General features: G+C 47.8%; 1 protein-coding gene across 2 annotated transcripts; it reads left to right on the forward strand.

Moving 5' to 3' along the window:
- The first annotated feature begins 111 nt into the window (after positions 1–111).
- LOC144106225 (uncharacterized) lies at positions 112–26553 on the forward strand. 2 transcript variants are annotated; one of them, XM_077638968.1, is made up of 8 exons: positions 244–1090; positions 13556–13682; positions 14726–14859; positions 17225–17324; positions 18666–18871; positions 21719–21853; positions 22836–22953; positions 24376–26553. In XM_077638968.1, exons 1-8 carry the CDS (start codon positions 1033–1035, stop codon positions 24608–24610), a joined length of 1113 nt encoding a protein of 370 aa, XP_077495094.1. In that variant the 5' UTR covers positions 244–1032; the 3' UTR covers positions 24611–26553. The 2 variants fall into 2 exon arrangements, with proteins under 2 accessions (XP_077495095.1, XP_077495094.1); XM_077638969.1 differs by lacking the exon at positions 21719–21853 and having other exon boundaries at positions 112–1090.
- Positions 26554–27527: the final 974 nt, after the last annotated feature.

Below are 27527 nucleotides of genomic sequence, written 5' to 3' on the forward strand. Positions count from 1 at the left end.
TATAGGAGCTGCGGCAGCAGCAAGCATGCGGCTCAGTCCTGGTGGCGAGGGTATCACAGCGGGCACCCCACCCTCTAACGTCGCCGGAGAGAAGGAGGCTAGCGTGGACCAGCGCCCAAGCGTGTCCAGGGAGAGAGGACAGCGCATGCGCGAGGAGGAACGACGTCTGGACCGTTACGGGCTCAACGCGGCCTCGCCCTCTCCACGGCGGTGGTGATGAAGCAAGCGCCCCGCGCGCCAGCGAACAACCCAAGCAGCCCTCGAAACAATTGGACGCTAGCGGCGTCGACGACAGGACGGCACGGGTCCAGGAACTATTATCGGAGATCTCAGCCTTAATAGCTGCTGTGCTGGACTTCGAATCATTGCAGGGGCACATCGTTGTCCTCGACTGTTCCTCGTCAGTCTCGGCATCAAGTCAGGGTGTGTAAGCTGTACAGTTTGCTCGTCAGCAGAAGTTGATGACCACCTCGGCAAGTTAGAGGATACTGCGGACCCCCTGCTCCAGAGATCATCGCCTCTTCAGCGGTGTCCAGTCGGAGGTACAGCGAAGCGTGTGTAGCGTACGTTTCAGTTTTTAATAACGACGCTAAGAGTGCTCTTGGACTTGTATGAAGCAAGAGTGAAGTACTGCTGAAGAGACTGTGTGCATAGTTGGGGCTACCAGGCACCCGCTCTTCGAGCCAAGAGCCTACAGATTCGCACAACGCGTTGCTGGTCTTAAAAATTGTGGTCGCGAAGGACTATCCCGCAGGGGTTTGCTTTCCTGCAAATAGACTGAGCGTTGGATAGAAAGCTTTTTTTCTTCAACAGCATCTCCGTCGATCTCAAGAGACCAAATATTCAAGGGTATCTTCATCAGGAGAGGTCCGAACGTCCGCAGCTCTGTCGACACGTGGCCGTCGTCAGTACTTCAAGGCACTGACTGCGCGCAAGTGTGCCCATCTGCCCACGGCCGTGACGAACCATAGTGAAGGAACTCATTTTTTTTTCAGTACTGAGTCACCTAGCTTCACGCTCACATCTTAAACAATGACTTCATCAAGTGTCTGGACAGCGGCAGCAGCGGCCTGCATCATGCTCATCAGCTGTAAGTACTGTCCTTTATTTACTGTTTGAATTGCTGTGGCAAATAACGCAGAGACAAATATTACTGTCCAGCAGTGTATGTAAAGTGGAAAGGGCAAGAATAGCGCTGTTGGTTGCAAATGGCCCGAGCATAATATTAACCGCTTGGAGAGCTAGTAGCCATTTAAAGTAGCTGTATGACAGTGACCGAAGCCAACAGTCACCGAAACCAGGGTGCATAAGGGATCTTTTTTTTATTTGTGGTGTTCCTCTATGGGAGATTAAGAAGGTAGTTATTTTTAAAGATAATTTATTAAAAAGCAGAATAAAAAACAACCACACGCCCCCGGTGGGATCCGAACCCACGACCTCCGAATATCGCGTCCGGTGCTCAACCAACTGAGCTACGGCGACGGATGTGGGATCTTGGATTCGGATGTATATGACAGTGATATAGGCAAAGTTTAAAAGGAGAAGAGACGTGATAGTGCTTCGCTAGAAATTGGAACTTTATGAAAAGGAAGCCTTCCTGCCAACGCTAAAAAAAGCGCTAATTACTCTCTTTTTGTTTTGCTTGTTTGTTTGAAAAAAAATTAATTCCGGCTAATCTCTGATTTGAAAGGACGGATGACGCTGACGTCTGTGGAAGTTCGCAATGTGGCAGCCGAGCTAACAGCTCGTCGGTTACAAATATCAAGCTCTTTGGCAGGGTGTACTGTTTTATAGTCGTATAGTTTAGTGTTGATATTTTTAAGTAGATGATGGTTTCGATGGCGCTAACGTAAAAGACGGAACACATGCAGAGAGCGAGGTCTGGGGCAATCCTCCGTGGTCGCAAAAAAAGGGCTTCCAGTTCTGATGCGTTGAACTCGTGAAAACATACTTGCATCTTTTTATGCTATAAAAATAACCGTGTCGCTGATCAGCATTCTCATTCAGATATCTCAGACTCAAATATATATTATCAGCGTTCAACATGGTAACAAGCTCGTGAGATGTGCTCGGAGCTCACTTCACGAAGCTGTGCGATCACTGAGACTCAGAACAGTTTTTAATTTAGCCGCGAACAGAAAGTGTATAGGGTCCCCTGGAGTGTTTTCGCATGTTGCGTGCTGTGCACTGCGGACTCAGCTATTTGTTGCAAATTTAGCAAGGACAGCAATGGAGTCACTGCCGGTGTGTTGCAAGTAATCAAGAAAAGCAGACTCCGTTCGTTTGAAGCATAGAAAGTTTTTTATAAAGATGAAAAGGGCATCTATGTTTGAAACGTGTTTTTTTATTACGTCCTTTTACTTTGGTACTTGGATGTTACCAACACAAAACGGTGGGTCACCGCATAGGTAATTTGCTATAGGGAGAGGAACAAGTTTGTTATGATAGCAGGGCCACAGACTGCTTGCAGCGCGTGCTGTGAAACAAAACACCTTGAAAACAACATTGTTAGATACGCCAGCCATGCAGCATGTGGTTCATTCTTGCGCTAAGTCGTACTTCACGGTGCGTGATAGCGCACCGCGCAATAGACACGGCGTCGAAATTCGTACGTGACCGACGCAGCATGTTTAACTTGAGCGCGATACCGGCTAGACGTTTTATTTCACTGCGCGGAGTATACACAGGAAATGTCGAAGGAAACTTCGGCGATTCTACTTGAATATGGCTTTCCTTCGTATCTACCGGGGTAACCTTAAAACGCGAACACCTTTCGTGACTTTAAGGCGCCAAAACTACACACACACACGCGCGCGCGCACGAGAGAAGAGAACGGGACAGAGCGCCACTCACCAGTTGTGAGTGGCGGTCTGTCCCGTCCTCTTCTCTCGTGCGTGCGTGTGTGTGTGTGGTTTTGGCGCCTTTAAAGTAAAATGATCAATTACCAACTATCCCAACAACAAGTGCTCTTAACCTTTCGTGAACCGTAACACACTCTTTTGCGTTTCTACGTCCTCCCACAGGGGGCAATTAATGCGATTAGTTTTTAGCCTTAAAGAGTGGCGCCTCTATAGGGCACTACAATCAGTCGGTTATCGGTCGGTGCCGCGCCGTGTATTCGAGTAATGACGCGAAATGAACGGGTAGTTCATTTCTGCTCGTTCGCATTGGAATTCTGTGCCGATGTTAGACGCATGCGTAATTCGAGCTGTGACCGCCGGCTGCCATTCCTAGCTACCCTGCTAGACTCTTTAACCGGCGCAGCCACGCGTGTGACCAGCAGTTCCCCAGACGGGCCCACAAAATGGCTACCTAAACATGACTAGAGTGTGCAATTTATCCGATCCGGCCGAAATTCAGCGGCGGATTAGGGGCGGGGTGCGCTCCCTCTCCCTAGGCGAGAAGTTTTTCGGTGGAAGAACCATGCGAAATTCATTCCTGGACGCAACTAGAAACTCCAGCAAATGCATTGCGTTAATAGGACCCCCTCGCCTCCCCAAGAGTCACCAAAAAATGCTCCCCTGTCAGGACAGAGCCCTTCCTTCTTTTTTTCAGGAACTTCATTAAAAACTCATTCTTTCGTTTTGAATCGATCTGGGACGTGTGGATTGGTGAATGATGTTAGTCGCCGCCTAATATACCTGTCCGCCGCCGTTACGTCACAAAGTGGCACGTGGCATTCGAAGAAGGATTCCATCTTGACCTCTGTTGAACGAAACGAGCCTGGAATCTCTTTTCAGCGCCGTTCTCACGCTTGATACAAACCAGAAAAACTGCCCTTTTGTGTCCACCTTCGAAGACATCGATGCAACTGCGCTACGCCATCGCTAATTACGATGCACAGTTTCACATAAAATTACATTTCATTTCGGTTCCTCACGACATGGACGTAAAGAAGCGCCATAAAAAAAAAAACCGAAAGACTGAATTCTGAGCACGCTTAGAAATGCGGAGTGTGTGCGGCACTTCACAGGAGAAAATGACAGCCTCGCGTGACAACGTCGTAGTGACCGCGCGCATCACTGCCAGAGAGGCGGCGTTCGCGGTGGTGTCAACAACAATGGGGCAATCTCGCCACTCCCCTACGCTCCTATAGAGTTGCTGTATGTCTGCACTGATGTGCCGGCGTCGACGGGACTACGGCGGTTGTTTACACGAGTCCATTTCCCGCCTGCAACAAAGAAAAGCTCCGCAGTATGCGTCATTGGGGCGATTTGGTGGATATCAAAATCACGTAGCTGGGGTGCTCTTTTGAGACGACCACGGTGTGACTCGAACGAACTTCGGCTGTAAGTTGGCGCCTGTTCCGACATTTCTGTCTTTTGGTCATCTCAAGGAATACATGGTAAGAAATTTAAGAAACGCAGTACCGCCAGAGTTGCGCGAACCACTCAGGAAGATGCTCAGGTCGATATGCTGACTAGACTTCTGCAGCTGCTACTGCTACTGCTGCTACTACTACTACTACTACTACTACTGCTGCCACTACTAATACTACTACTGCTACTACTACTGCTGTCACTGCTACTACTACTACTACTACTACTACTACTACTACTACTACTACTACTACTACTACTACTACTACTACTACTGCTGCTGCTGCTGCTGCTGCTGCTGCTACTGCTGTTACTGCTGCAGCTGCTGTTGCTGCTATACTACTATTGCTACTACTACTAATACTGCTACTCCTCCTCCTTCTCCTCCTCCTCCTACTACTACTACTACTGCTGCTACTACTACTGCTCCTCCGCCCATTACTGGTATTGCTACTACCAGCTACCGCGCCAGTTATACTACCACTCCTACTGCTGCTACTACTATTATCCCAGTCGAAAAACACAAAAGAAAAATTTCAGTCGTTACAACAAATTTTGGTAGTATTTAGGCCATGGACATTTAGTAACAACAGAATTTGCTGTAGTATTATACTGTCTCTTGTCGTAGTTACAGAACTACAGAAAAGTACTACAGAAAAGGTACTACAATATACTACTGAATAATACAACAACACTGCAGAAAAATCTGTCATGATACGACGAAACGACGCAACGATTTGTCGTATTTTGGACATGATTTTGCGATTATTATTTTTTTTTTGGGTGGGGGGTGGGCTAGATACTGCCGCTACGACAGCCTCTGCTACCGCTGGGACGAGGAGTGCGTAATAAAATTCCCCGTAAATGCCGCCTCATTGTATCTATCGCTCGCGACCGGTAATAAGGGCATGAGTGGAGGAACACAACAGCACAAAAAAAAAATCACATGTTATGTTCTCCTTTCCTCCGCGCCGTAAATATGCGTTCGTCGGGAGCATCGAAGCAGCGCGCGACGAGGCCCGTCCGAAGGAAGTGCGAATAAAGGGCGAAAGGAACGGGCGGAAGCCGACGCCGAAAACCCGATATTACACGGACCTGGGGCGGCTGCCGCTACAGGAGGATGTGACCAGCAGAGTAATGACGGCGCCACAAATAATTCCTTTCCGGCGTTTGTTCGCAAAGGCCTCTCTCGGCACGCTAAGACCGATTCAAGGCCAAGGCGTTGTTTCTGCTGTACAACCTACACGACGAAAACCATGGCAAAAGAATTGGATGCGAGCACGTTTCGGCGTATGACGATCTTGCGGTGACGTGGTTTGCCGCCGCCATATCGGTGGACCACGAATACGACTCAAGGATGGAGCGTGTTTCAAAACCATTCTGATCTTGATTCATACTTTTCCTTCTTTGCCATTGGTGAGCTCCACCTTTGATAGCGGAACCAGCGAATGACGTTCCTAGCTTACTAGCAGCTATGACGTCACGAGCAGTGTAAAACCAATGGTGCAGCAGCAACGAACTTGTCTGGAGTGGCGGTGCTCGGCTTGCTGTGTGCGTCATATGGCCGCTTGATGACGTCACCCTGTTTCTCTTGCCATCGCTGAGATTTTCTGTACCATCTGCGAGTACACACTAACACATACACTCCACCGGACTCTCTTGTAATGGGGCCGCTAATGCTTTCGCATTAAACTTTCTTGTGTCTTTTGATAGGCAGGTGGTGTCACCTTTGTTATGTTGGTCTCCCAGCCCACCCATGTCTACCGAACCCGCGGCCAACGGTGCCGTTGTTGATGAATATAGTTATTATATAGATAGACCCTTATTTGTCTGCTCGGCGCTGCGAACCAATCTTCCGTGACATAATAGCGCGTTGTGACTTCAAGCTCTTTCCTAATTTTCTTTTTCCGCGCGCTTTCAAGGAGGCAATGAAAGAAACCCTCCTGGCGTAATGCACGTGGTCTTTAGAATATGGAATGAGCCAAGCCGTCGCCAAGAGTTTAAGTGAGCGCGGTTTGCATCCGATCCTCCGTGGTCTTACATTAGTGGCCAGAAGAGCGTTGCGCAGCTAGGAACGTGGCTTCGCAGTAAAACGTGACTTCAGCGCCGAAACCGCAGTGACGTCACACCTAATTGCGATGCCCGAGTCACGTACGCACGTGACGAGGACGCTGCTCAACAAGGGGGCTGATTGATGGCGGAGATACACGTTAATGACTGCATTGTCCGGCTCACAAAGGAGGGAAGAGGGAATGGTATGCTTCAGTATAGTTAATAGCGCAGTGAGTAGTAAAGCCGGCGTGACGTCACCGCGAATTTTTTATTGCTCTGCGATTGACATATGGTTGCACACGGGAAACGTCCAAAGAGAAACAATGCTGGAATTAGGCGGCCTGGTAACTTGTGCAATAGGTGGCGCGCGTTACGGCGTCTACGAACGTGAGTGTGTTTGCACGTTTAAGTAAAAAACATCTCGGACCATCAGTGCGGAAAAGGAGCTCCCTGTAGCCTCCGCTGTATATTTTGCATTTTGTATAGGCTGTATAGTTTGCACGTAGTCCTGCTCTTTTGACGCAGGCGAACTTTGTCTGGCGACGTCATTTCCCTCCAGCCAATGACATATTTCAACGGTCAGGTGACGTCACGGTTGGAAACGTCACTTCCCGCCAGCCAATCAGAGAATTTTATGCGAGATGACGCTGAACGATGCCGGCTGCAGGCAGGTTTTTTTTTTTCTCCGATGAGGCTTTTAATCCTATCGAATTAAAAATGAGCCCACGGAATCGCAACCAACCGAATATCGTGTGGTTTGTTGATGAAAGCAACGCGCTCGCATAGGACATCGCACACTTCTTGAAGTTTTTGCATTTGCCGCATCCTGTGCCCTGTTCCTTTCCCCTTACGTGCATTTTTGCTTGTGCAAAATAAAATCTCTTAATTAATTAATTAATTAATTAATTGCTTGATTGATTCATACCAGGTGCTATGCTCGCACAATGGTTGGTGACTACAACGTGTACGTACATGGGAGAGCACACATATGCCATTCCCTCGACAATATTAGTGAGCTTCAATCTCAAGCTGGCGGTCAACATTCATCTCTGCCTTATTTTGCGTGATTTGCATTTTGATTTTGATTTTGTTCCAGCTCGGCTTTTATGACAGGGAAGCTTGCATTCAAGGGAAACCTCCAAACGGCACCTCTACCCTTGCTCTGTAGCCTTATATCCAATGACATAACCGCCTCTTGCCCACTGTTTGTCCAGGATTACAGTCCACCACTGTCGCCACACTTCCTGAGCAGCTTCACTGCGCGCAGACATGAGCGAAAGTAACAACAACAACAACAACAACAACAACAACAACAACAACAACAACAACAACAACAACAACAACAACAACAACAACAACAACAACAACAACAACAACAACAACAACAACAACAACAACAACAACAACAACAACAACAACAACAACAACAACAACAACAACAACAACAACAATAATAATAATAATAATAATAATAATAATAATAATAACACCATTATTTTCCATCATTGTGATGGCGGAGGTATAGGGAGATTTCTCAAAGCCGGACAATCGGCTTTGAGAAATGCTTTGAGTACGCAGCGTCTGTATCCCAAGCCCAGTTTGGGTGACACCACAAAACACTACACGCGAACTGTCCGCGTTCAGTGCGAGGAAGACAGAGTAGGTGCAGCTGCCACAGAGTAGGCAGCGTTTGCTGTCTTCCGATCACACGTAACACTATAGCTGATACCGCCTCTCCCTTTCCACTCTCAATTTCACGCTAGTTCCAGCGGCACGTATCAGAGGTGTATACGACTCCTGAAAACGCTGCTGCGTTCCCTAGACCACCAGGAAATCCCCTCCTGCTTCATTGTGCAATGCAATACCGGTCCTCAACAGTGCACTGTGCGCATTATACGCACCTAGCAATCATAGCTCACGCTATGCGCGCACAAACAACGGATTCGTTTATACATTGCGTTCGTACATAGCAAGCGTAAGACAATGGGCAGCGTTGCTGGCCAGACACGGACGTAGCGCTGTTGCAGTGGACGGCTGGCAACGCTGCGGCTGCAAAACACTCCCTGTCTCCAAGTGATAGCATACAATACCGGTCTTCGAGTCCATGCGTAGGCCGTCGACGACAGTTCATGGTGTATGACCACAAATAACGGGTTGACGACTCCGGTTATTATGCACAGCAGTGCGCTTTAAGCGTATATAGTGGCGATCACCTGCGTCACACCGTAGGTGCCTTACGCGAGTCTTCAGATCCCTCCTTTAACCAAGGAGCAGTATACACTTTCCCCGTCGTCCTGTCCACTGTGTGCTTTATACCCATACCTGTCCCAGTGATGGCAGTTCATGGTGTATGCACACAAACAAGGGGCAGCACTCCGGTTATTATGCACGTCCGTCCACAGTAAGCGTGAGCAGGGATCGTGGACGCCAAGAAGTGTAGACGCTCGAAGGCAGCGCAACGGCAAAGTCGCAGCGGGCATGCGGGCGACAGTCGGCCGTTGCGTGAGCGGGGGCCGACGGACGGACGGACGATTGGGCGACCTTCCGAATCGCGCCGGGAGACCAGCGGTGCGAGACGTGACCCGGCCACTGGCTCCTCGAAGGCGCAAAGTCATCGCCTGCACGCGGCGCGGAACTCGGAACCGGCGGCGGGAAGAGGGCGGGTCACCGCTGTGTATGGTATTATACGCACGCACAAAGCGCGTGTGCGAGCGCGCGAGGCCTACGCTAGGCCTAATTATACTCGCGCCACGAGGACCTCGCAAGCGGTGGAGTCGCTGCAGTCATTTTCCCTCTTTACTCTGACAAGCAGCTATCGACCCAGCAATTACGGTGTATAACCTCAACGTCTCGAGCTGATAAAGAACAGCGGAGACTGCAATGTTAGTTAAGGCATCAAATCAACGCTATCGCGCTGAAGAGCACATGCTATAATAGCAAGCTCCGAATTATTGTCGGCCGCCTGCAGGAGTTCTGTACGGAATAGAAAATCTTAGTATGTGGGTACTTCTTCATTTAGATGGTATAAAAGTGCTGCCATCGCAGCTGGGTTAGAGCTTAAGTTGTGCTGTGGTACCGAACGCCACAGCCACCAACCTGCCGAATCGCTTTGCGGACGCTTCACCTGCACTCATAAGGGAACGTGGCGGCTACTGCCGAAATTTGGTTCACTTGCAGCGCCACCAATTTCGCCATCACCACAGCAAGCCTTATAACCGCTGCAAATGAATGACTGCCACAACGTATTAGCAGAACGTTAGGACTGACATTTCTTGCTCAGTTGGTTCACAGATCGCTGGTTATTACGTGTTATAACATTACTTGATATCCTGTTATTGATTGACTTATTCATTCTTATAACATAAAAAAACAAAAACAACGTGAAATTAAGGATATCTGCAGTTGAAAGCTTTTGCGCTCCAGCCAATGAAGCGCTATCAGCGGTGGCAGATTAGTCGGCTTCAATACCTTGTCACAACCCGCAAGGCTACCTAAGGCCCCAAAAATCAGCCCCAAAAATTAGTTCCCCCTTTTTAAACCTAGGAATACATCTTATAAAAAATTGGTACCAGTTAGTACTAACACTTTCGGTTTCAGTTACGAAGGATACCTGGTACTTCGTGACGTCACCGGGTGACTAGACTATCAAAGTTTAACAAAGGAGTAAGCCGGGCTAGTTGGTACATTCTTTGCATAAAAAGATCACAGCAGACAGGACCAAGAAAAGAAGATACGAACACTGGCTCAAATTTTTGATGGTACTGGTGTGCGATTTTTGTTTTTTCACTGTACCTGACTTGATGCACTGTTTTCTTTTTTTTTCATTTAAAATAGCTACGAATGACCAACTTGCTTGATAATTCACTCTGGTAGGTAAAAATGAAGGGCCCATTCACGAAACTGTCCGCACGTAGAAGCGTTGCGTGATTGGTCACACAAAAGTTCTGGCTGACGTGTCAATCACGCGGCTATAATAAGCCGATAAGCAATTAATGAACTCGCTGGCAAATCATGGTGCGCCCTTACGCAAGAAAAGATTCCGTGTTTTGCAACAACCATTTTCTTGACTCATTCTTTTTGCTTGCTTGCCATTGGTCCCTGCCGGCTGTGACGTCACAACGGATAGCTAGCAAGTACTGCAAGCAGCACCGGGCAGCGCGCGTCGGCGCTCAGTCGTAAGAATTGTTGCAATATATGGGACTATTGTTTACGTATTTTGCAAAAACGGACCCTAAGGGCGCACCATGCTGCGATTTAAGGCAACTTCGTGATTTCCCGCCCCCAACCCCATCGTTTCAGCCGAAAAACAATAGAATTGTCCTGGGCCTGACGGGACTCCTTGGACAAATATTGTCCGAGGAGTTTACGAACCGAATCGGAGCGAATTTCTTTGTTATCTTTTTTTTCCTTCATTCGCAACGTTTCCTTCCCAAGTCACCGTATAGCACCGCTTTTCGCCGCTGCCGCGGCTTAGTCGTTCCGGTGCCGATTTCAGGTCGCGGGCTCAATTCTCGTCCGCGAAGATTGCTTTTCGACGTTGAAAGCTGCTTACTTATACTATACTGCCTTTTCTTTAAAGCAAATACTTCCGTTTGGATCGACATGGAAGGGGGGCTCACGTTCACTCAGCTGCGCCTTAGTAGGTCGGGTCGGGCCTCACTTAGCCTTTTGAATGGGGGCGTAAAATCTATTCCTGACAAATACTTTGCTTTTATAAGAGGGAAATTTGTATAGTTTAGCTTACCGACTTAGCGCGTTGTTCAGCAAAAGCATTTATACGTATCTTGATTTGGCCTTTCAGCCCTCCACTTGGCTGTGAGGAATTTAAATCGTCAGCCATAAGAGAAGGCCGAGCAGAGCACATGCGGATCAGTGAAATCTGATCTGGCCACCCGTCTGCTCTTACTCCCTACCTTCCCTCTCGCACATTATCTCTGCCCCCTCTTCCTTAAACACGTACTCTCCACTTTGCAACAGGTGGCAATTGAATTAAAATAAATTTCCCTAATTAAGTTAAACAAATTCGCTAAGTAATTAAGGTCTTACAGCTGACGCTGCAGAATCCACGGTATAATGCAAGGCTATATGCCCAAGCCAAAGCTATAACTGCTTTCGCTGTAATAAGAACGTATGCGATAAAAATATACGCAATAAAAACATTACCCGCAGTTTCATCTTCGCGCTATTGTTGTTTTTTTATGTTCTATTTTAAACAGGAAGCGCACACTGGTGAACCCAGCCTGCAGCCTGAAGCTTTGCTAGCATCGCGTTGAGGTTGCACTCAGGGACACTACGCTCGAGGTCGTGATGAAGGAAAGACTTCCGGAGAAAAATGAAATCGTTGCGCTCTGTTTTGTCTTCGATGAAACATGCTTATCCGCCTTAAAATCTAAGCTTGTCTTTCTTTATCTATAAATCTGAGACTCGTAGTGTCTATGTTTACGTTTTGTGTGTGTGTGCGTGCGTGCGTGCGTGTGTGTGTGTGTGTGTGCGCGTGCGTGTATGTGTGTGCGCGCGTGTATGTGTGTGTGCGCGTGGTGCGTGTGTGTGTGCGTGCGTGTGTGTGTGTGTGCGTGCGTGTGTGTGTGTGTGCGTGCGTGCGTGCGTGCGTGCGTGTGTGTGTGTGTGTGTGTGTGTGCGTGTATGTGTGTGCGCGCGTGTATGTGTGTGTGCGCGTGGTGCGTGTGTGTGTGCGTGCGTGTGTGTGTGTGTGCGCGTGGTGCGTGTGTGTGCGTGTGCGTGTGCGTGTGCGTGTGTGTGTGTGTGTGTGTGTGTGCGTGCGTGCGTGCGTGCGTGCGTGCGTGTGTGTGTGTGTGTGTGTGTGTGTGTGTGTGTGTGTGTGTGTGTGTGTGTGTGTGTGTGTGTGTCAAGGTAAAGCAAGAAATTAGTTACACTATTGCAAGGTGCTTCTAGCCTTAGGACCTCGCCGCCCGAGTCTCCCTCCTGCTAGTCCCCCTAGGTGGCCACGCGTCATTTTCTTTTTGAGGACAAGAACAACAATACAGCGCAGTCTAGGATACCCCGGAAACGTAATGGCAGTGGCACAGTGGGGCGACAGAAAATGATGCAACTTTCGTCGGCACAGCATAACCCCCCCCCCCCCCCCCGCCCGCACACACGCACACGAACAGTGCTGCGACGTTCTTGAACGAAATATGCTTTCGCAAACGGCTCGACTTTCGCAACTTAAGGACGGTACTTAAGTTACGGTTTTGAAACGACGGAAATTGTTTTTGTTCCTGCTTTTTGTCTGAATATTTGCATGCCAATTGTCATACGCCGAAGGTACAGGTAGCGAAGACTGTCACAAAATGACCTCGGCGCTGTGTCTCTGAAAACTTGCAGCGCTGTGCAACTTCGAGCTGGTGTCTGCCATTGAGGGCTGGAATTGACATAGCTGCCCGCGTGTGGAGACGAACCGTGCTCGACCGGCGCCTTCATCATCATTGTCAGCAGCCTCTGCTGTTTTATCAATTTACTACACAGTGTATGCGCTTTACTATTTAGGTTAGTAATTTCCGAGGTGCTTAGGCGTGCAATCTGGGCCCTCAAAGAGCTCGCGATATCAGCGACTCTCTGTATCAATGTGCTCAAATACACGTAAGGATAACATCATAATGCCTGGCGAGCATCGCCAGTGTGATCATCAGCTTTCAGTATCATGCGTGGTTACGCACTAAGTGCCCCACAACACGAAAGCCTGAGTCAGGCTGGACGACAACATGTATACAGCCTTTGTCAAAAGTCTTAAGGCCACAGCATTCAGATGCAGCGAAATGAATGTTCCTCCAGCGGATCATTCGAAACGCAAGTCAAGCAGGAAGCTTATCTACAGCAGGAAGAAACCTTCTGCTTGCATTTAAAGGTCATTCCGTCTTTAATAGTGCCGTAGTGGCTCTGTTATGCGGCTGAAGCGAAATGCCTTTGGCCTTAAGACTTTTCACCAAGACTGTACATTTATGGTGTCATCGGATGAGGTATAACACTTCAAATATTGCTGTAAAAATGAAAACGATAAAACAATCCTTGTTTTCAAGCATTGTAGTCTGTCTTCGGCGCAATACATCCCGAAGTGGATGAGTAGGTGGAGCAATGATGATTACATTTAGTGCAACAAGATAGTGAATGAATAATTTGCGATATGACCTTGTGCAAGCGTGTCATTGTCGTCACACGCTACGCAGGCGCAGTTCCGGCGATGTGCCAGACGTGCAGCCTGGAAAGGGCGGCGCAGTGCCGTGACGACCTCATGAGGCAAGTGCGACAGGAAAGCCGCAGCTTCAGGGGCCAGGAGATCGCCAACCTCTGCAGGTGAGCGCCTTGAGTGGCCAAACGGGTTTACGCCAAGTGCTACTATGTGCGGCGTCCACTGATTTCCAGAAATCGGAGTTCATGGTTTTCGAACATAGCTATTACTTTTCATGGACATTGTTTCTTGCTTTTTTTTTTTACTTTTGTTCACGCTAATGGAGCCCACAATCTTGCCCACTGGACTTCTTGTGCTCTCAGCGTATGTCAAGCGCGAAATATTGACTCCGTGACACAAATACAGGAGGAGGAGAGGTCCAAAGGTCCGGCACTGGGGGAGCTACATAAAATGTACGTGACGATTGAAAAATATAAAGGTAACAATAGAGAATAAAGTGCTACAATATAATTAATACCCGCAAGGTGGAGTTGTAAATTATACAGCCAGCAGCTATTCCATTCATTAGGAAGACATATAAGTAGCTGGTGGTGTCGTGTATAATGTCACACATGTCATCCAAGAACAATTATGGGCGGGTATGGGATGACCGGTACAGAATCCGTCAATTGAGCTCAGTCCGGTATCGCTGGCTTAACTAACTTTTTGGGCTGCAGGCTAATTAAGACATCTTGTCCAAACGAGAAATACTGGAGATATTTAACACTCACATGTACGTAGCGAGCCCTGCGCGGATCACCAAATGTTTTGTTTAATACTGAATTTTATATATATAAAATTGTAATTTTCGAAGCAAAGCGAGAAGGCATGCTTCTTACCTATATTTTGTGACCATTTAATGGAAATCGTCTATAAGACCAGAGAATCGGAGAAAATAACGAACTTTATCGGAGTAAGTTTGTTCAGTGCCAGTCTAAATGATATCAGATGAATTTTTACACTGGACAAATCAGTTGACGAAGAAAGTGTCGGTTCAAGACCTTTTAAGTATCGGGGCAACCGCGGCGAAGGCCTAACAGGTGCTTTTGAAAGCAATGTTACGGTGCTCACCGCGAGCAAACGGGTTAATATCCCCTGTGAACAGTGCCAGTGCAAAAGTAGTGAATTGTGATCACCCAGAAAGTCTCACCCGCAAGCCGCTGTGCAGGTCTGCCCGCGACAACATGGCGTGCCTGATGTGGCACTCTGCAAACTGCCAGTCCCGGGACCAGCAGGACAAGAGCGGTGACGTCATCCTGTCTGCAAAGTCCTTCCTGGACCGCTCCTGCGACCTGGACGGAGGTGTGTGCGGGTGCACGCAGAAATTTGCGCAACACTGGTTTCCGAAAGAAGAAGAACGAGAGAAAGAAAGCTAATTTACTTCGAGGAGACACTGGGATTAAACCCCCAGATTTGAGGGTTGCGCTCAGTCAGCTGCACGTGCGAATGCAGACTTAGTCTTTCACCTTCTTGGCTGCTGTAATATAATATATGAATATATAACAGTTTCGTTTCGATTACATTCAACTCTCATTTTTTTTACAGCGACAGCTGTTATAGTTTCGGTTTAGCCACAGAGCCGTGCATAATACCGGGGAATCTGGAGCGTCAGTCGGAAGACATTAATTACACTTAGCGAATTAATCCATTTTAGCTCAATGTAATTGCCTTTAATAATTAAATTAAACTACATTCATTGACCACTTCACCTGGTCAGGTGGCAAAGTGAAGAGATGGAAATCCTCCTCTCCAGGTTTAAGGGGTACGAGGGAGAGGGCAAGTGTGAGAGGGTGGGAGGTGAGGGGTGGCCTAGTTGCTTGGGAGGTTGCGGCGAGAGTTAACTCAGAGGGTGGCTACCGTGAAAGGAGGAGGTTATGGGGAGAGTGGAGGAGTGCACAACCTGAAAACGGTTACACGGCAGAACGCAGGGCTCTATGTCTAAACCAAAGCTATAACAGCTTTTGCTGATTCACGCACTAAGGCTGTAAGCTTAGCGCTGTAAATTTTTTCGCTGTTTCTGATGGTCTGATCGAACATCGCGGCGCTGCCAAAGCTGACTTAACATGAAAAACAAAAAACTGGGCCTGAAGTCGCTTGAGCCAGTCACAAAAAGCGTGAAAAACATAATAAAAATAGAATGGAATAGAAAAATGGAATCGTTATATCATACGGGCCCCAGATGTTTTCTTTGGATGGAAAAGGATTCTCCTGTTTCTGTTCTTTGACTGCTCTTGTGTTTCAAAACTTTTGCAGTAGATCTAGCCTGTGATTCGAGGTTCACTTGTCAGGCAGAAGATTCCTGTATTGAGCGGAGCGCTCGCAAAATAACTAAGAGAGATGATGATTTAAGGAGCAGCTAGTACAGTGGGAAAGGCAGTACAGCGGGAAAGCACACAGCCGCTTCCGGTCCAGCGAAACGAAACGAGTGCCAAGGGCCAATGTTTACTTGTTGGCAGCCACACGCAACTTCAGATTCCTCACTGACAGAAAGCGATAACGGGTACAGACACAATCAATAAAATAGCATCTATTGATCTGATGCCAGCTATACGTGTTCAGGTCTTACAAGGCTCTTTCGACATCCCCTCCAAATCCTGGCAACAGAAGTCTGTGCAGTCAGTGTTGTCAAGAATTTCGGAGCTCAATCAGTGACAGGCATTTCTTCAGGGGCTTTGCACAGCCATGGATGAGTTTTACACGGACGATATGGTTGCGCGTAAAAAAATTACTATGGCGTTGTCTCACTACCCACTTAAGTAGCAGTTCCAACGAACAGAGTATGTATGCTACCTCATGCCTCCAAGCTGCTCAGTGAATTAGTCTGGCTGACTGCGCAGAAAAATACAAGGTGTTCCAAAAAATTGAAAAATTGTTTTTTTTTCAGTTAAACCGAAGTTTTCCGCGGCATAGCAATCCCAGTGTCGGTGGACAACAGAAAACAGGCGATCCATATTAACTAGTAAAGTGATTAACTAAATTCGAATAGTTAACTTTTTAACTATTGCAGATAGGAGACTGATTACAACTAGACATTTGTAGCCGGCCGTTTGATAATAGCCAATTCAGTCTTTAGAATTTTGAAAACACGATTGCCGTCGCCGCTGAAGCTGTGTTCGCTGTGCGGTTTTAACACGCAGAAAATCCGGCGTCGGCGTTGTGAGCGAAAAATCACGAGCGTTGCTCTGGCAGGTGGTGCCCAGAGGGCAACCTGGGTGGCAGGTGGGCCACAAAGGTCACGTGACCTTCCGGCGTCATCACAACCTGGCCACCGGATTGTGAGCAAGCTGCCCACAGTGGCAGGTGGCAGTTAAATTAATCATTGGTCGCTCGGGAAGAGCAACCAGGGTCGCACAAGGCCCCCCGCTGGGAGCCCCTGCCACCGCAGGGTAGTGATGCATCGCTTAACCGCTGCACCACTGCGCCAGGAGTGGTATGAGGACACCCAGGAATGTATGAATGTTGATTATCGACATACGCCTTTCTAAGCCTATTGTTATGCAAAAGTAAAAAAAAATGTCCGAAAACATCGATCCTAAAGCGCTTGTCTGAGGCGTTTAAATGCAATGTCATAGCAGTACTCTCTTCGTTAACGGAACCTTGAGAGAACATGCCTTTAAGCAATGGGTCTCTGACGCGAAACGCCTGTTCCCATTATTTGGCTTCGCAGGCTGGCGCGTCAGCCGCTGCTTCCAGTACGACGACGTGAAGCAGTGCGAAGCCAACTTCGTGGCCGGAGGCAAGGCGTCCATCGTCAGCGACTCCTGCAGGTGAGGGGCGGCCAGCCGACGCCCATCCTCCTTTCCACCCCGCCCGTTGCCTAACGGACTGCTCGCATGTTTCACCGAGCCCGCCGAACGAGTGTGTGCGTGCGTGTGTGTCCGTCACCAGTCCGTTGTTCTAAGGCGTGTGCGTCACGGAAACGCTTTATATTCCAAGGACAAAGACATTCCTTTCCCTTAGGCTTTCTTATTGTCTTTCGTCCCCTCCGCACTTCATTTCCTTGCCTTTCTTGGTACTATGAGTTCACTCAGCACGCATACTACGTGTCACGATGTTTACGTGTTTGGTTCCCGGAGCACCGGATATATTACAACTCTTCTTTTAGGACTGCGTTTCCATATTTTTTAGAAGGGATTGATTTGCGCCTCCTTGAGCACGCAGGTCGAACCGGAAACAGGAGAAGGCGTTATAATAATGAAAAAAAAAAAAAGACTTCGAAGCCAGTAGTGCGCCTTCACTTTGTCATCGCCTATGACGTCATCAGAGTCCAGCCGGTTGCGAAAATACCTGCGCGCATAGCATAGCTCGCGGCAAGGTGTCACCCAGTCATCCAGAGAGGCGTAGTTGTCCGAGAAATTGTCAAGTGATAACATCGCGGCCACATCATGTTGGAGGCTTGGTCTACAGCGCTTTCAGAGACATTCTTGAGATGAGGACATGTTAACGGCCAGGACCGCTTGCTTAGCCGAACTCAGATGCGATCGATGACGTGGCCACAAACACGGCCTTGTGAATGAGAAGTCAGACCACCTGGTGCGCCCATAGCGTAACGTAGCGCCTTGTATGCTCTTTTCAAAGTCGCCTGAGCGGGCTACTAGAAAACTGCGAGGAGCGAATGAATCGAATAAAACAAAACTAGAATCGCATTGTTACATTGTTTCTGTACTAGGATGGAAGAATATACCGACCCTGTTCCATTCTGAGTTCTTTCGCCACTCCTCTGTGACTCATACAAAGTCATACCTTGTTATCACTGAGAACAATCACCTCTTGAGGCGTATGATTAGACCGGCATAAAACTAAAAGAAAATAGTCGCTTTGTTATACCGATCTGGTAGCGCACCTGAATCTTTTTTCCCGTTGTTTCGTTTTGCTGTCATTGGTCTCTGGCATCGCGACTGGCGGCCAGCAAACACTCAACTGTCGGCACAGATATCAAACAAGAGGCTGACTGAACACCAGCAAACGTGCAAATAATTGAATCGGAATAAAGATTCGTTACAGAACAGGGCACCCTGGTTTGTTGTCTCCACCCCATAATCATCCCCACCCGTAAGCAGTACTCTTTGACGTTGAGGCATCTCCCATGTGTACATCCTTGCCCTCAGGAGCTACGTGGCGTTCAAGCGTTGCGTGAAGGACGTGGCCGGCCGGCGGTGCTCGGTGGAAGAGGAGCGCCAGCTTTCCTCCTACCTGGTGGACCGCGCACGGGAGCTGAGCTGGCAGTGTGGCGCCAGCTCGGGAGAGGCCCGGGACGTGCACAGCATCTACCGGTCGGGTGGCTCTCCCGGAGGATACGCCCCTTACACCCAGGGTAAGAACGCGCGCTCTACCGCTACACTCCCTACGCTCCACGAGAAGACGATCACTGCAACTCCAGTGCAACTCCAGTGCAACATACTTGAATTAGAGAGGGAGAGAGACAGAACAAACGGCGAGGAGATTAGCCACGGCGCAATGCCCGATTGGCTCTACTCTGCACATATGGAGGGGGATAAATGGAGCTAATGACAAAGAGAGATGAATCTGTCAACTGTATTCGACGTGGCTGTGGTAGAATGTCTCTTGTGTCCGTCGTGGACGATAGGATTTCATACTAAGCATACCATCTGGCGCTGCAGCCTGCGGAAACCGTCAATATGACAGTTCTTAAAAAAGCAAGGTAATGATGGGATATACATGGATCGCAATAGATTTGGCTTCGGTCGTCCTCCAGAATTAATCCTTTCGGGCTAAATTTGTCATAAAAAACAGGTACGCCCGCCAGCAACTGATTCAATTTAAACTCCAAATGCTTGTTGTGGGTGGTACAGCGAAAAACAGAAGAAAGAACAAAGAAAAAGAACCACAGACGAGTGCTGACTCGCAACTAAAGTTTTATTGAAAAGAACACAACTCCAAGTGCTGTTGTTTTCGTGCTCTCACAGCTTGACAATGAGGTAAACGAAGGACCAAGATCCATGGTTACTGAAATTGCTTCAATATCGCTAAATATGGGGCCATATGACGACCAAAAGTTAGATGCCATTTACCTAGGAATGTATATTGTTTGATAAGTACACAGAAAAGATTTATTTGCGCCTACAGAAGAGTTCGACGTACAAGAATGCTTCAGTGAGGGTTGGAAACATCAAGATCCACGTTGTTCCCATCATTTACATTGCGACTGAACAATTTCAGCCCCAAATTGTTATGCAGCTTCTTGGTATGGAATTCTATGACGGATAGTTTTATGTATGGTTTAACAGCCGAATCACTGCGAGATACAAGACTGACGAAAAAGTGTACCCAGAGGAGGCTTCAGGTAAAGCGCTCAATTCTTCTCCGAACGTCACAGACTTGGCATGTTGTAGACGTCAACATAGTAAACGAAAAAAAAAAACTTAGCGGGTGCGCAGACGGCGCTGAACATGTGTGCGTCGTCTCTGCGAATTCCTTTCATTTGTTTGTCGCCCACTAAGCTGACGTCCAACAACATGACGCGTAGCGACTACCCATGTTTAGCTTCGCGTGCGAGAGTCTGAGAAGACTGGCGGCAATCCAGGTCTGGTGAGCATATTAGAGTCAGCGCGCATGCGCATTCGCTTGGTGCGTCGCGCCAGCTTTTGTATATGCCTGTATCTGTGCTTTAAATCGCTCCAGGGCACACAGCTACTGTTTATTAAAAAAAACAGAAAACAAACCTGTTGAGAGCGAACAAAAGACAGATAACATGCACCAAATAGCCCAAGCTTGTCGTAAGTGTACATTCAATTCGCTTAATAGTCTACTTTTGAGTTGTGTCAGCTGCTGAACTGTCCGCAGCTCTTGTTTATTTGATATCTGTTCACCATCACAGCTAGATACTAAAGAAAAGTGGAAAGTCAAGCATCCAAGTCAAGCAAGTCAAGCAAGGATCAGTCGTCAAGCATCTCAGGATGTTTGAATAAAACTTATTTGATTTGATTTGATGAAAGAGTGAGCGGCGCATATTCACGAAACTACGCCTACGTAATACCGTTGCCTGGCTGGGAAAATCATGGACAGTAATTCGTAATAACCGGCGATACAAGAGACTAGACTTGGCAGGCAATATGCAAGAAAAAAAAAGCGTAGGCCAGTCACAAAACATCGTTATTTATGATAAGTTTTGTCACTCTCTCCCCAGAATAATTTTATTGCACCCCCCTTCTGCTGTTGTTGGATGCTTCACTGCCGTCTGCGAAGCATGGGAGCAGCTATGTGACGTGCAAGCATATCGGAACTATCAGAGTAATCTAGAAATTATGGCGCACGATTTCGCACGTGCACTAAGGATGCAAGATGGTGCTTCCTTTCCTTCATGCCCCTCATACCAAGTTGTACAAAGGTCTGCAGTTGAAATAGTTCGTATAACGGTGGGTTATCAAAAACAGGAGACTTTGTTCTTACGAAAGGAGAGAAAACAAAAGCGCTGGTTATCGGTCGTCAACGCCGCCATAGTTAGAAAAGTTCACTTCAGCGACACCACCAGTGTTCTTCTTTGTCCTTGCAGTCTTGCTGTTTGCGCCAAGTTGCACACTTTGTTAATATCCGCTTGTGTCTGTATGCCACAGATTAGTAGCATTAATGCCGGAGTACTTACTAGGGTGCTCGATGCAGATTTCCTTTAGCAGGATGGTGACAACTCCGCCATATTGGATCACGGGCTCATTTAGCCACATAAAAATAATTTTACGCAAATCGGCAGTTTCGAGTCTTTGACAAGTGAGCCCGTACAATACTGCTATCAGGCATCGAATTCTTTTTTAAAAATAAATTTTAGAAGCTTTCTCTTCATTGAACGCGCCAGTTAAGGCGTCGGTGTAATTACTGTGATCCAGAATGGCGTCTCCCGAGCGAACAATGGTTGTCACTTCTCTACTAAAGATACGCTGCTCCGAGGCACCGTAGCACCGACAGTGCTGGCTGCTGCCCGCTCCAAGATTCCTGCGCAGAGGAAGCAAGAGACAAGTAATTTCTTTACTCAGATGACGCGTCTACATGCTGTTTTGTAATTAAGCCTAACTTTTCTAACGTAATCAAGCGACACTGATGCAGAGCACGTTTTAGCAGGGGTCTCCCCCCTAGAAAAGTGCATGATGCCTCGTAGAGAGACGGCCTGCATGCGCATGACCTGTGTGAACCCCTTGACCCATCCCAGCCCCGGCCTACTACCCTCCTCGGTACCTGGGGACCTCCTCCACGAGCCTTCCGCTGCCACTGGCCCCACTGCACCGATACAATTTCTCGGCCGTTTCTGCTTCCGCGCCCTCTAGGGCGTCTTCTTCCAACGAGGGTACGCTATCCCGCACCACCTGCCTTCTTAGTACACACAACCCGCACACGCTGACGCTCTCGTCTGCCCCAGTTATCTCGCACCTCCCCGACACTGAATGTTCAAACCCTCCCTCGACGCAATCTTCATGTGCTGTCGCCTCCTCACAGCGCCAGTCGGAGCAACGGAAAGCTGCATTGTAACGCCATCTACAGGCGGCATCTGGGACTGACACACCCAATGCGGGCACTTTGTTATCTCCAGGCATGTCGGTTGACTCGTTTTATGTTTCGTGGCTTAGATGGCGTTACGATGCAGTTTTCTGTTGCTCCGGCTCCCGCTGCGTGGAGTATACACTTTTGTCCCCGATAGTGCACTCTAACATTAACTCTAGCATGTAAGGACAGCTTACTACTTTTTTACTCCCGTATAGGAGTAGTTTTTAGAGTGTAGATGCATAGATGAATAGATGCGAGGGAGAGATAGCCTTAATGCCGCATTGCTTACTTCCAATATTCCTGCTTATTTCATTCCGACACGACTAACTTAATTCACCCATTAACTATTGCCAGAAACTTTCATACCTGTAGCAACAGCCAGTCTAACCGTCGCGTTAACAGAACCCATCCCAGTGCCAGCTATACCTTTGCCAATACATCTGCATCTAGAGGCATGCCCAGGTGCCAACAGAGTCCTTGGAACACGGAAACCAAGAAGAAAAAAAAAATTAATTTCCTCGTTTTCGGAGCCGCGTCCTGGTATTGAGAGTTGCAGTGAGCAAATTCAGGCCGTGCACAGATCTTAAGTTTACACCCTTCAATTCGAAGGTGCATGCATAGACTGCCAAGCAAACAGGCGTTTTCGCGATTTCCGTGTTCCGAAAACTTTTGCTGGTATCTGTAGGATTTGTAAAAGCCCATTAAATCGAACTGGAAGCAATGTCGGGTATGCGTTCTGGACACTTTTGCTTATCCTTATTCTTTCGATTTGTTGCCTGCGACAGATTCCTACTGCATGCTGCGTGCCAGCGAGTACATTCAGGACTGCTCCCGAGAGCATCAGAAGAGGCAATACAACGCTCGCCGGTACCACTCGGACGACAGGGTCAGGGAGACCTGCTGGTACGTGGTACTCACCACCTTTAGATTCACAGCTTGTCCAACTGAATGCGTGGTCTAAATGTAGACTACGTTTTAACAAAAGGAACTCTTTAAAAACATTTTCAGTCACCCAGTTTAGATATAATGATAGAACAGCGGTACAGTTTGGAACAGGAATTGGAAAGATTTTTTGCGTTCTCTTTTCTGGCTACTCTGATTCATATTATAGTATTGTCTCACACTAAGTGTACGCAGCGAGCACGCGCACCGTTTTTAGGATATTGCGCACTTTAACACATTCAAGTCTAGCATTCTTGGGCATCAATTCTGAATATTGCAATATCGTAAAGTACTGGTTTGTAAGTATTGAAGGTGATCGTACAGTCTGTCGATGCGAAGCAACATCTCTATTCTAAAATTTCCACAGCTCGCATCGAGTAGTTAAGACTACCATAGAAAACCAATGGGGAACGTTTATGACGACAGCAAAAACAAGAGCAGCAAAAACATCTGCGGACGCATTGGTTGTTAAGTGAAACCTTAGGATACATGAACAAATTTCACTCATAGATTATTTCCTGCAGAAAAATGCGCTTCTTCACAATTTCTGGGTATGTTCTAAGCTAGTAACACGTCCAGTGTAAGCGGATAGCATAAAACTTTGACCATATGAGGGCGTGTCTCTCCCATGTAGGCCTGAAACTGAAATTTACTAGCTATCACTTAAACATTCGTATTGGCTCCATTCTCTGATAGCCCTGGCTGGCTTGCGTTTTTGTTCTAACAGAGACAGTAAGTAAACTCAGCTCCTGTACGTAGCAATAGAGTAGTTAACCATGTTGAAGCAGCCTTCGGCTTCAACGCCCGCCTCCCACATAAAAAAAGAGAACTTCGTAATAAACACTGCATGAAAGTCAACCTGAGGGAAATTTGCTGCGATTGGTGACTGCGCAGACGCAGGAAAGGGATAATTAGATATCACTGAGAGGCGCTCTTTACTGCAGTGGACATTATCGATTGATTGCACTGATCACCCTAGTGGAAACAGGCTTTTTCGCGATTTCCGTCACTGATCCTAGTGGAGGTCAGTGAGTGATGGCGGCAATTGGATAAGCAGCATAGTTCCAACCAGGACTCAATCCGTAACGTCCCTCCCCCCCCCCTTTCTTTTTTGTTGTAAACGATCTACGGTTAAGCGTAGCGTTGAGTGCATAAATATCAGTCTACCCATTGTGCCGAGGCCAGCGCAAGAACCAGTAAGCGCGACAAATCAGGTGACAAATGGCGATAGCGTGGGTGATAAAGAGCCAATAACTTTTGTTATGCTGTCGCATGTCAGGCATTTTTGGTGTCGTAAATAGCTTGTCGTCTTTTTTTTTGAATATGTGCGTGCGTTTACTCACCCGCCTTTCCTCCCTGTGTCCACGCAATCTCTATACGCAGCGCCACGCTAGCGTACCGCGAGTGCATCAAGGTGGTGCTGCACGACCAGTGCCGAGACGCCGGCAGCTCGGTGATCGACAACATCCTCTACCAGCAGACCAGGGAGCTCGACTACGAGTGCAGGGACTTCAACGCGTACCGATGCAGCGGCTGCGTCACCGGTGCATCCGGCGCGGTGCTGCTGGCAACGGTTGCGATGGCCCTGGCCCGCACACTCGGCTTCGGAAGCAGCTGAACACGGCGGCGGTTGTAGTCCCCGGAGAATGACGACGTGTGCCTGAATGCCGAGGGAGCAAGTCCGCCATTGCGGTGGACACAGAAGATGACCACGTCCAGGATCGCACTCCACTGTTTTCATCGCGTTTTCTTATTGTCGTTCGCTCATTTTCACAGCATCCGGTGTACCGTCAGTCAGTCGTGTGGTAAGGTGCCTCGATGTTACAAGCGCCGCAGTTGTAAGGTTGTGACGCTCGTTGTTCGATTAGGAGCAGCCGTTTAGGGCCACAAAGATTTCGTATCGATCTGCGATAGATAGTCATAAAGCTTCTTTACTTCTACCTGAAATAAGAAATTTATGCGTGGCAGCAGTACTGGAAAGTCTCATGTATCAGACAGCCGAAGACGCTGCTTTTCGCAATTGCGCTGGCGCAAGATTGGGTCTCTGCTTAAAAATGGCGCAGGGCTCACCATCCCTAGAACAGCGACGCTGGTCGGAAGCGGCGCTTTGCACCACCCAGTGGTGCTTTCAGATACTTTTAATGAGCAAGTTCAAGGCAGGAAGCAAAAGCGGGGCGGCCGTATGTAAAGTTACGCCATTTAGTGTATGGCGATATTGAATGTACTGAGGGCACCAAGGACGTTCTACAGTGCACTGCATGCGTGCGGCGGTTCAGAAAGGGGTGGGGTGATGACGTTGACGATAGTGACTCCTTTTATTATTACAGAGCAGCGTAGATTGTCACCTTGTCAGGAAGCCATAACTGCCTCGAGCTGCGGTATTTATCTCGTCCGCTACACGTACTTCTTCGCTCTTTCTGTGTACTCACCCCTCCACGCGTTCACCTCCACCCATTTCATCATTTCCTCTTACTTATCTTCACCTGCTGCGAGTTAACTTTCCAATCATTCTTTTTCAAACCCAGAAATTGCGTTTTGTCCATATCACCTTCCTCACTTTGTAGCTGGAGGGGTCTAACGACCTCAAGGTTTCCCTGCATTTCTAGTATGGCGAAAGCAAGTACATTCAAAGTTAGAATGTACATCTTGCCTGTTTTACTGCATTTTATCTTCAAGCATGCAGCACAAAGCTCGAAAAGCAAGAGCGGCAAACGACGTTGAAAAATGCCTTTACTCTGCGGGAGTGTGCTGACACCTGTCGGAGAATCAAATAAGCGTCATGTTGATCTTGGAAAGCTTCCAGAAATGCGAACGAACGCTCCTAGATGTATTTTTCTGTGACGAAGTTGTTAGCCCCGGCATATTACCATAGAGGCATGCATATTATGAAAGGTTGCTAGGCGGTAAAATGTGAGTTATCAACACGGGCACAGACGCGATATTTTTCTGTATCGAAGACAGACCAACAATCGCATACTCTGACGCTCAGCTAAATCCTCAAATTATATTTATATCTGTGGCACAACGCACTTCTGCAGTCACAGAAAAACTTGGTTCAGAAACGCCAGCTTAACGTAATTTATTTTTTGTTCACATTTCGCTATCTATTCAATTCAACTTCTATGCTTTACCAACACAGACCGGCTGAGATAATTTAGGTGATGGTGCCTGCAGTGCTAATCTAATCATCTCCTGTTTCTATTTTATTCTGTTTCTTATCTGCAAAGTTAACGCCATAGTTCATGGACATCCTGCCGACGTATCCGACATACCAAACTTATCATGTATTCTTTATAACTGTTAGGGCATTAATAAACTCTCAATGTCACAAAGCGGTTAATGAGGTTTGCATTTACCGAGATGACATTTTAAGCAACTTTGTTGTGAGAGATGACTCCGTGTAGGCTCACGGGTGACTGTGTGTTTGTACATAAAGATAGATAGCGCCGCATGATATGCAATTTTTATCGTTATGCACGTCTGTTCGTGTTGTTCATCTTATGATGTTTTATTGTACCGTTTGTTTCAGTCAAGTTAATAAACTCAAAGTTTTATGACACGAACACTGTGTCGGTCGTCTCTGCTCTGTCGAGTGCAGTTAGAGAGCTCCAGCAAAGTTAGATACGTAGCGCTGTCGTTTGTGATACATGGCTAATGCGTACGCGTACGTAATTTCTAAGTGCGGCATGGCATGCTTGATGCGCGGTCACGCTAAAGCTAGACACTGACGCAATCGTGCCTTACAACAAAACACCCCACTCCCTCCCCCAGGGGCTAGGGGCCCTATTCACAAAGCTTTCCTAGCGAAAAGAGCGTTGCGCCAATTTCCTGCATACGATCGCTGACCTAACGTGAAGCACACGGCAATCGTGACTGCCTAGAGCTTGAGCCAGTCACGGCAGTCTTCGAAGTCGCCGTCTCGTTTACTCCACCCTGACTGGCTAACTAACAAGCTCCTTCCAGTCAAGAGCCAACTTTCGATAGGACGACTTGGGAACAGTGGCTTTGACTCAGCCTGAATATGGCGCGTGTTGCGCAAGACCCGCCGCCTAATTCAGCGCCATTCTAGCTGCCACCAGCAGTTAATCGTCCTCCACTCCGACATTGTTCTAAGCCCAAGCCGACGACAAGGCCTGAACGGTTGTTGTCGCCATTGTACCCGACCGAAGACAAAGGCGCCTTTTCCTTCCTCAGTAGATTTCGCAGAGCCAGAAGAAAAAAAAGTCGTGCAACGCAGGTCATTTTGTCTCATCTTCTAGGTGTCACCTTTCACTACAGTCGAAACGACCTTCGACGTCATTACGAGACCAATCATGCAAAGTTTCTTCCTGGACCATTCAGGTTCTTGCAAACAGACAGGAAAGGTCGCAGTGACCCATTTCGAACGGCTCCTTCGGGGGGAACCAGCAGACGATGATCGTGCTTTCAGCGAGGAAAATGTGTCTTGGCGTTGACGTCGGAGGTCGTTTTGTTAAGTGCGCTGAAACTTCGCCCGTTCCTCTGCAAAATGCTTGGGGAAAGAAAAGTGAACCTCT

The sequence above is a fragment of the Amblyomma americanum genome, chromosome 10 (assembly GCF_052857255.1).
Source record: "Amblyomma americanum isolate KBUSLIRL-KWMA chromosome 10, ASM5285725v1, whole genome shotgun sequence".
NCBI classification, from domain to species: Eukaryota; Metazoa; Arthropoda; class Arachnida; order Ixodida; family Ixodidae; genus Amblyomma; species Amblyomma americanum.